The 10016-nt window shown below is 37.0% G+C and overlaps 1 protein-coding gene across 2 annotated transcripts; it reads right to left on the bottom strand.

Annotated features, from left to right (window-relative positions):
- Positions 1-3157: 3157 nt before the first annotated feature.
- Positions 3158-9962, bottom strand: LOC122059924 (GPI mannosyltransferase 1). Of its 2 annotated transcripts, XM_042622999.1 has the most exons (5): positions 9463-9962; positions 9201-9338; positions 5716-5898; positions 3851-4398; positions 3158-3636 (listed from the first exon to the last, which is right to left on the bottom strand). In XM_042622999.1, the coding sequence occupies exons 1-5, from the start codon at positions 9539-9541 to the stop codon at positions 3316-3318; spliced, it is 1269 nt and encodes a 422-aa protein (XP_042478933.1). In that variant the 5' UTR covers positions 9542-9962; the 3' UTR covers positions 3158-3315. The 2 variants fall into 2 exon arrangements, with proteins under 2 accessions (XP_042478933.1, XP_042478932.1); XM_042622998.1 differs by having other exon boundaries at positions 9201-9962.
- Positions 9963-10016: the final 54 nt, after the last annotated feature.

Below are 10016 nucleotides of genomic sequence, written 5' to 3'. Positions count from 1 at the left end.
CGCAAGGAAAAAATTAGAACATTGAGATTCAAATTATGCGGGTAGGTCCCTTTCACACATGTCAAGTTTTAGACCAAATAAAGTAGACCATGTCTTCATAAAAAAAAAATTAAATAAATAAAATGTTAAAGTATTAAAATAAATCTTTGATAATCTTTTGAAAGATGGTTGAAAATATGAAACTTTTGAAAATAATGAAACAAATGGAAGGCTGCAAAAACTCCATCAAATAGATAGAAATAATACAACACCTTGCCTTGTGGAAAGGGTAGGTGGCCTATCAAAAAGGCCTTTCTAGGTGGGGCTATGTAAAGGGACATTTTGCTTTTCTTATCCTCCAACCTTGATGATGGCTTTAGCAATCTTTACTAAACAATAGGATGCATTTCTTTCTATACATAATGGAAGAAAGTGAAACTAAGGTGCCAAGGGACATAGAACTGTAGATTGATTTGAGCTGATGTTACAGAACCAACTGTTTCATCATGTTCAAAGGATCGAGAAAAATCATTAGATTGATTGCATTCTAAATATTGTCCAAGGAACAAAAATCACTCTAATCCAACTACACAAACATTATTATTTATTTTTGTTAATATTCATTGAGGACCAATTAAAATTGATAAAGATACTAGAAAGTAATGTACAAACCAGAGTGTTAAAGATAATTTGATCATGCCAATTTTTAAATTAAAGAATCTACTTTTGAACATGTTCCCCTTGGAACTCTCTCTCTCTCTCTCTCTCCATTTTTTGGGGGCTGAGAGGTCAAAACATAAACTAACATGTTTCAAGTAAAAAATGGAAAAACCATCCAAGAGGTTGATGTTATATCTAGCTAATAAAATTGGATAATCCATAATATGTTTTGAGACTTTCAGATCATCTCTCTCCTCCCCAGAGAGAGAGAGAGAGAGAGAGAGAGAATCAGGAGGGCAACGGCATCCAAACTCACACATTAAATTGATCTTTGTGTCAAAATGGTGTACTCTCACTACTACAGAATCTGAGGAATGACATATGTAAGCATCTTACCCCTAATTCGCAAGGAGAGGTTGTTTCCTTAAATTAAGCTCTACAGTATCACTTTATCAGTTTCAGTTCAGATCCCTCCTTGGAAAGAAATCTTGGGCTTATCACCAAGTCTTGAAAGCTTAGAAAAAAAAGCCTAGACTTACTCCCTTGAAGGTTTCAATTAAAGAAGTGATAAGGTGGTCCCTTAATTCTACCATTAGCAGCCATCAACTGTCTGGACTCCACCATAGATAGGCACACCTCCTTGAATCTGAAATAGTCACCTTTGTTGAGTTTTGAAATGGGCAAAACTTGCAAGAGAGAGAGAGAGAGAGAGAGAGTGAATCTACTCATTGTTCTTGAGAATCCCAGCAAGAAACAAGAGGATCAGTGGGACCAGGAGGTTGTTCTTGGGGAGTGAATGCAACAATACATAACCCAATAGGACAAGATGGAAAAATGAGTAAGCCACAACTCATAATCCTCAAAAAAAGGTCTGGACATCAAATTAATTGGTTTCATGCTCTCATAAAGTTCTCTGGGATTTCCACCATTTCTTTTATTTTTAGCTTGTTTCCCCAGACCTCAGTGATAGAAGACTTGGAAAGTCATAAGGAGGTGGATATTGAGATACTCACAATCCCTTTTGGATAAGATGAAACACAGTCGAGAAAGATGGATAGAGAGTCAGACTGAGAGGCATCATCAGAAGACTCTGGTGGTTGGTACAGTTGTCTCTTAAATAAAAAAAAACAAACCCAAAGATTGAGATTCTTTGATTTCCACTTATAATTGCAAATAACAAAATTAAGTATGGTGACAAGTGTTTCCCTCCCCCTCTTTTTAGTAGAAAAAAAATACATTCAAAGATTGATAATTTTCCATGTGCGTCACCTAGATTTCTGCCCTCTGGAGGATGGTGTGGCCAGTCCAGATTAGTGTTCTAAACCTCAAAGATAACCCTAATAGGACCTTGAAATCTAGCTGGCTCAGTAATATGGGAGAGTGGACTCACAAATAAAGAAAAAGATAACCAAATAGACATGTTCCAGAATATAAAACACTATTGGAACTATTCTCATATTTGTTTCTTTTATGATACTTATATGCTAACCACGATCATAGAAGAATAAAAAATATAAAAAAATATGATAAGAATCCTTCAAGATAAATTATTTATTTTCCAATGACTTTGACTTTATCAAACTACATATATTAAAAACAATACCAAGAACGAACCAAGGTTTCACATTGAATTGTGACACAATTTTATTGGGGTTATACACGAAAGCAATCGATTCCACATTTTATGTGAATAGCCTGATGTGAAGATTTATAAGTACTTAGACACCCGCTTCTTAATAGCTAACTTTTAAAGGGAAGTTCTACCCTAAGTCCCAACAATTCTAAGAGCACCTTGAGATTTTAAAGATATCCTAAAATTTGGAGAGGGCAGGGGACACAAGCAAGGTCCTTCTGTCGCTCTACTCAAAAGTGATTAGCCCAAGTATTAAAGATTGAAACATCAATAGAAATGAAAACAATTACAGCTTACAAGAAGCAAGAAGTCCAATGCATGCTGGGCCTTGCTAATGAGGTTGGGCTTAAAATATGTTACTTTTTATATATTTAGTTTGGTCAATAGGACTGGGGATATAGATGTGTGAAACCCCATTAGATTCTAAGCTTGCATTTGTTTCCAAATGACATTCATGTTGAGTATAATCATAAGAAAATTTAACAACAAATGTTTAAAGAAGATATTTTTTGATTGATCATGCCTTTGTAAATGATGTTGACCATATGAAATTCATAAAATAAAATAGAGAAATAGCCTGTAGGTTTAAAAATCAGTCCAGGCAATGAACCATTGAGGGTCTGACACTCAAGACTCCATTTTTCAATTTTGATCTCCAGTTTTTCTGAGAACCACTTTTGTCTTGATTCAGTTCAACCAGCCATTCCAGTCCAATTTTTGAAGTCACAATCTTTTTTTGGTGCATACAATCCCCACCAACCAACCAACCCAACCACCCCAAGTGATGGTGGGAGCAATCCCAGGACATGGCAACAAGAAGCCACCACTCTTACCAGCTGCATTAACTTGCACCTTCCACGCCCATATTTTGACATGATTGATCAATGGGTGCCAATTCAATTGTTAGTTATTACTAGAATAAGGATTAAAAGGTTACATAAAACAGTGGAAGACTACAACTATAACTACATTCGAGAGAGGGCAGAAAAGAGAAACTCAAGCATACAAAAAACTGAAGAAAAGAGAAACAAAAACTTCTGCCCTCACTTCATCTTTCTGGCATCTTCTCGAAATGAATTCATTTTCTTCAATGGTAGAAAGACTGGAGAGATTAAGTGATGATGGATGACCATTACCAACACATAAGTGTTGGCAGCCAAGAACAATAGGCTTGCTAACCACAGCTGAACAAAAACGTTCTTGCCTTTGAATTCAAGCAGATACCCCCACATTAGCCAATGCAATTGGGCCCCAACCCAAAAGAAAATGCAGGATATACCTTTCCATTTCATTTTCATAGTGTTCCATGGCATTATCAGAGGAAACAGGCAAAAGAACCACACAAAGTACTGTGCTGTGATAACCTGTCAATTGATATCATTTAAACCCATCAAACCATAAGGCAAGGGAATGTGACAAAGTAATCAGACATTTGATACGGTAAAAACAACGAGTATCATGAATCCAAGAGGGAATGGGTTCTAGTAATCCCAATTTCAATAAAAAATCAACAACCATAAGTATTAAAAGAAATCAAAATAATAATAAGAATACAAAGTTATTAACGCCCTAACTCACCTTGTTGAATGCCACAAATGCAAGTGTCTGTACGAAAAGGCAGAGTGGGAGGTCATGTGCAAAGCAGAAGCTGAGAACCAGCTGTACCAACAGCTGTGGCAGGAAAGAGAAGAGCTTTTCCACCATCGAAAACCCATGTTGGTGATGAAGATAGATATGATAGAAATATATGGAGAAGTTGTGCCTTGGATCAGTGCGGGTGAGATGGTACAGCAGGGCCTCATGCAAGAATTCCCAGCCATAGAGATGGTAAAAAAGGCCAGTCCAAAAGAAGAACATGGCCCCAGACATGAAACCAAAAAATATCCTGTCTTTTGTCACAAAGCTCTTCAAGAGAAAACATAGAGAGGTAAGAGAAAAGGTTTTTCTGCTCCTAGAACTCTGGTCTTGTTTTTGCTGTCTAGAACTCCATTTCTGAATAGCAGGAGTCTGGCCAGTTTTAAAGCTATGCTGATCAAGAACCAGAAGAATAGGAAGTGAATAGATGATGGGATAGATTCTGAAATGGACAATAAGCCCATAGTAAATGGCTGCCTGTCGCACACGACCTGTAAAGGTAAAAAACAGAATGACATCAACATAAATGGCACATAATAATACTTACATACCGCATCCTTTTTTTAATGGCGGTGCAGGATAACTTTTGCCCCATAAAATAAATCTAAAGGAGAATTAGTGTTGGTAAACAGTTTTGTTCCACAGGAATTGAATAAAGTACACAAAGAAAGTCAACAGAGATGGTCACAAACTATTTTCTCAGAGTCTTCACCCACCTTTCCCTATCTATTGTAAAACTAACTACCCAACTACATGTAAATAATCCTTTCTAGCAAATATGCATTCAGCGGCAATGTAACTAAACCTTACTTATAAAGGAATGACATAGAGCTACAAAACAAAAAGCAATACAATGTAAATAGAAAAGTAACAAATGATTTTGGTTTTCATACTGATTTAGAATTCTGCATTAGGAAGACCTGGAGAAACTCCAACTAAAGTAAATTATAACAAAAAATATATCATCAGAAACTGAGACCCCACTGTGTTTTCACATGACTACCAACTGAGATCTTGCAATCTTGGGTTACTATATAAGTAACTCGCAAACCTACCTGGTAACACCAAAATCAAGCCAAACAGACAAATTTCATAACACAAGAAATATGGTCACTCACTAAAAAGATAAAAATGAAAGTAAAAATACAGAAAATTTGACTATTGGAACTGTTAAACTACCAAGAGAACTAATAACAATGGAAGACACAACTCAACTCTGAGTATGTCACAAGCAATTTGGGTACTTGTGTATGTATTTCATCATTGGTTTCTGCTATATTACCTGTCTATCTGGGTTTTAAGTCAATTCCTACTTCCCTACCACATTCTTCAGAAGGTGGATATAGGGTGTGAGTAATTTTCTGGTTTGTAGCAAGTACATTGTGAAAATTTATATGGGTTGGATTCTTGACATGACATGGAGCAAATTTTTTATTGTAGCATTACCAGGAAAAAAAGAATAGACGGAAATTTTTTACTGCAGTTATTCTGTTCTTTCAAATTATTGACAGTTACTGTGGAGAAGAGGTTTACCAAAATTACAGAAATGACCGGTGCTTGTGTGCCAACAGATTCACTTGGTGTTGCTGTTTTGTTTTTTATTTTTATTTTTATTTCTTTTGGGTGGTTTGGGGGGGTGGGGGGAGGAGGGGAAGAATGGTTTGGGTTTGTTAAAACAAAGGAATCCACCATTTTTTTACTGCCCTTTTTTCTTTTTTCTTTTACAGTAAGAAATCTAGATTTATTTATATTGGAAAAACAAGAGAAATAAATTGGAAATTAGTAAAAATGGGTGGCAGAACTTACACCATTCATAAGACAAATTATGATCCAAAGGATCATGGCACACACAATAGGCTCACAGTTCCCACGGGTTCCAATAGTGAAGGTGAATGGGTTCAAAAGCCAAGCTGCTACAGAGTAAAGGCGCAGATTCTCAGGAACACCACGTAGCTTCAATATGGTATGGATAAACAATCCCACAAGTAAATCTGCAAAAGAACAGAGATCAATTTTGAGGGACAGTGGAGATATATCTAATAGATTTTACATTAGTGATGGAAAAAGAAGGTAGTTCTACATATACAGATCATCCTTATTAGTTACTCAATCATCTTAGATACACACAAAACAAAATTAGTATACATGAAAACCATTCCAAATCTTCTAAACTAGAGCTGGCTCAGTCATTTAGCCATCATTTTTGGGTTTTGATTTCTTCTTCTTTTCTTTCTTTTCTTTTTTTTTTTTTTTTTTTGGTTGGGGGGTGGTGGGGGATGAACTGTGTTTGGGTTTGTTAAAGATATGTACCGTGGGTTGTTTGATGTACCATGATTGGGAGAGTGTTATCTCTTAGCTTTAGTTTTTCTTATCTCCTAGTCAGGCTACATTTCTATTTCCTAATTAGAGTAGGACTTCTATTTCCTCATTTAGATGTAACTCTTTTGGTTGATATATAAAGTGGTAGAGGGGGACTGTAAGAGCAACAATTCCTTGGGCACATATCCAAAAAGAAATTATTGAAAAAAGTGTTTTATAATATTTTGAAGGAAATCTCAAACTCAAATGAACATTCAGAAATGGTGCCAGTATTGTTTGTGTCCTAAATGGACCACGTCAAATGCATAACTAATCAACTTACATCTTTTGTAAACTATTGCAATTGAGCTTTCCCTTCCTTCAAGCCATTACAGGAAAATATACAAGCAAATATAAAAGACAAAAAAATGTCTAAATCATTCAATGATCACATAAAATGATAAAATAGGAAAAACTGATTTTAGAGAAATATCTTGATGAGGAAATGAATTTCAAAAGAGTTAAAAACATAAATATATCAATTGTAACAATGTGGTTTTATGCAAATCAGAAAAGGAAAATAAATAAATTTTAAGGAAAGACGTGATCCACAAAGGCTTTTTTATTATAAGAAAAGTGGAACGGAACCCCATACTCATAGCACAAAATGAGCATCCCAGTAGTCTCACACTTTGTCTCTTTGTCTGACCCCAAAAGGAAAAAAGTGTCTCCACTTCAGCATACATCTCCAAGCTACGATATGCGATCTCTTTTCAATGGAAAGAGTAACTAAGCATATTGACATTCAAGAATTCGAGTACAACACTTCAAGTTCCGCTTCCCAAAATGTATGAGAAACTACACAACGACAAAAACAACTCAGCCTTATCCCAACTAAATGGGGTCGGATACACGGATCCTTGTCCTCCAATCAGCTCCATTCGACATCATACTTGATACAAGACCTAAGTTGTGCACGTTTTTCCTCACCACTTATCCTAAGGTTATTTTAGGTTTGCCCCTAGCTCTTTTAGATCCTTCAATCTGAATCAAATCACTACCCTCTATTGAAGCATCCAAAGGCCTCCGTTGAAGTTTGAATATGGCCATGCACCTCAAACGAGTTTCTCGTAGCTTATTATGTATCAGAGTTACTCGCAAACCAGCTCTAATATGATCATTTTCCTTGCTTCATCCACTAGTTCTATCACTCATTCATCTCAACATCCTCATCACTGCTACATTGGGTTTATCTACATGATGTTTCTTAACTTCCTAATATTCCACACCATACATTATAGTCGGTCGTATGACCGTCCTATAAAACTTTAGTTGAAGTTTTAAAGGAAAATGTCAATCACATAACACTCTGGAAGCAACTCTCCACTTCATCTATCCTATTTTTAATTCTTTTTTAAACAACATTCTCTGTATCACCTTCTTTATTTATTATTGAGCCTAGATACCTAGAATAATCACTTTATGGAACCTCTCTCTCATTAATTTTCGCCATCTCATTCTCCATGCTCGTGTAACTAAAGTTACACACCATATACTGTTATGATCCAATATCAGCTTATGGGGGCTAATCCCGCATCGGTTTCCTATGGAAATTGATGTGGGTTCATATGGTCTTGGGTCCCCTCACCTTGTAAGCTGGTTTATGGGGTTGAGTTCTTCTAGGACCGTAATAGTGGTATCAGAACAGCCGATCCTCGGCCCAACCCATGCGCGGAAGGGGCGACCTGGTGCCAGAGTGAGAGCCACTAGGAAAGGGCTACCTATCACTAGGCAGAAACCCTGGAGCAGAGTGAGAGCCGCCTAGAAAGGGCTACCTGATCCGGAGTGGGCCGCTGTGGACGTCGGGTTCGGAAGCGTGGTGGTATGTTACGATCCTATATCAGCTTGTGAGGGCTGATCCCACATCGGTTTCCTATGGAAATTGATGTGGGTTGATATGGTCTTGGGTCCCCTCACCTTGTAAGCCGATTTATGGGGTTGAGTTCTTACAAGACCATAACATATACTCCGCAATTGTTCTACTTATCTTAAAACCTTTTGATTCCAAGGTTGACCTATATAAATCAAACTTGGCGGAAATCCCTGCTTTTGTCTCATCCACCAAAAACAATATTATTTACAAAAAGCATACATCAAGGAACCTCGTGTTGACTCTTGAATGTCTCTGGTTAAGTCATCCACGATAAGCGCAAACAAATATGGGCTTAAAGTTGATCCTTGATATAACCCAATTGTAATTGAGAATTCACAACCTAAGCATATTGACATATCAAGTACAACCCACATCAAGTTCCACTTCCTAAAATGTATGAGAAACTATAATTTCCTAATTTACCATAAATTCTGGATGACACAGGTCTATGACAATTTACATTCTCATTCATGTCTTCACTGGACATATAGTTGACACAATTTACAAGTTTTTCCATTGTTAATAGCACATTTTTTTTTTTTTTTGGAGAGAGAGAGAGAGAGAGAGAGAGAGAGAGAGATCTTGACACCAAAGCAAATATATTACAAATAATAAAGTGATCAGACTACCAGTATGAGAAAACAACCCACATACTCCCCGTGACCACAAAACCAACAAAGATCAGGAGCTCCCGGATCCATGTTGTTCAAGATCACGAACTTAAACTCTAGAAAATTGAATGAAAGGCTACCTTGAAGTGGTTCCCATGAGCATCAACCAAGATGAACTTCAGATGACTTACGAGCCTCTTTCTTAGCTATCACAAAATGCAGCTCATTTCCATTTAATAAGTGTTGAAAAGCTATTGGATAAAATAAGAATCCCTCTCTAACAAAATTATGCAATACAGGGGTAGACAATGACACTGAAGAACCAAGCCCCAAAAAACCAAAATCCCAGTAAACAGATCCGAAGAGTTGCAAAATTTCAAAAGTTCAACCGAACCCAAATTTGAATACAGATGTGAGAAAATTGCAGGGGATAGCTGAAAATGATCAATACCTGAGGCAGAGAAGAGGAACTTCCCCCATGAACGATGAATAATCGAATTGGGTATGAGCAGAAATGCAAGTAGAGGTGAGTAACGATAAGTTGATCTCGCGTAAGGAGATTTTCCAGAAGCCATTAGAGCGGCCGCATCTGAGAAAACAAGGTAATCGACATCTGTGTAGCGAACTTCCATATGGGTATCCTGCCATTCTCCATAGAATATAAAAAAAAATCGAAGAAGTGCCGAGAAGAGAAGAAGAGAGCGAAAGTTTACTGATGCCATTAATGCGTAAATTATGGAGCTTGAAATTCGAAATGAAAGCTGCAGCCGCCGTCGAAAAGAAGAAGGGCATAAACTACCCAAGCCTTTTGCCGTGGTTCCAGTTTACATAATTACCCAAAATAGTACTCCCTTTTTTCCATTTTGACATTTTTGCCCCAAACTTCCCCTATTGTGCCCATGTCCCCTAAGATCATTTATCCACCGCCCATTCGGTCATTAGGAAAAAACAGTAATGGTGGACGTCGAGTTCTCCGTTGAGTTCGAGATTGAACAGAGGAGCTGAAGCAAGATCGTGAGATTAATGGCAGATTCGTCGCCTTCAAAGAAGAAGATGAGAGCTCAGAATTGACCTTTTCCTTGAATCAAATCAAATTCTTGGCCGATAATAGAAATCTATGGATTTGAGTTTCTTAGCTGTAATTGAAGAGATCGAAAAAACGAAGGGTTTTGAAATGGACTGATTAATCATTTTTTTATAGATAGACTGAAACCAGAGAAGAGTATTAGTCATGGATTATGAACTCATACAGAATATTCCATAAATC

Source organism: Macadamia integrifolia, chromosome 13 (genome assembly GCF_013358625.1).
Source record: "Macadamia integrifolia cultivar HAES 741 chromosome 13, SCU_Mint_v3, whole genome shotgun sequence".
Classification (NCBI taxonomy): Eukaryota; Viridiplantae; Streptophyta; class Magnoliopsida; order Proteales; family Proteaceae; genus Macadamia; species Macadamia integrifolia.
Note: the sequence above shows the minus strand (reverse complement) of the source record. Positions and strands in the feature narration are given on the sequence as shown.

Bases quoted from the DNA above. Each gene is read 5' to 3' on its own strand.
- LOC122059924 (XM_042622998.1), bottom strand. From the start codon at position 9,471: ATGGCATCAGTAAACTTTCGCTCTCTTCTTCTCTTCTCGGCACTTCTT. The intron at 5,899-9,200 runs GTATTGATCATT...GTTCTTTTGCAG, and splicing joins GTTCCTCTTCTCTGCCTCAG to ATTTACTTGTGGGATTGTTT. The intron at 4,399-5,715 runs GTGTAAGTTCTG...TTACCTTTACAG, and splicing joins CATAATTTGTCTTATGAATG to GTCGTGTGCGACAGGCAGCC.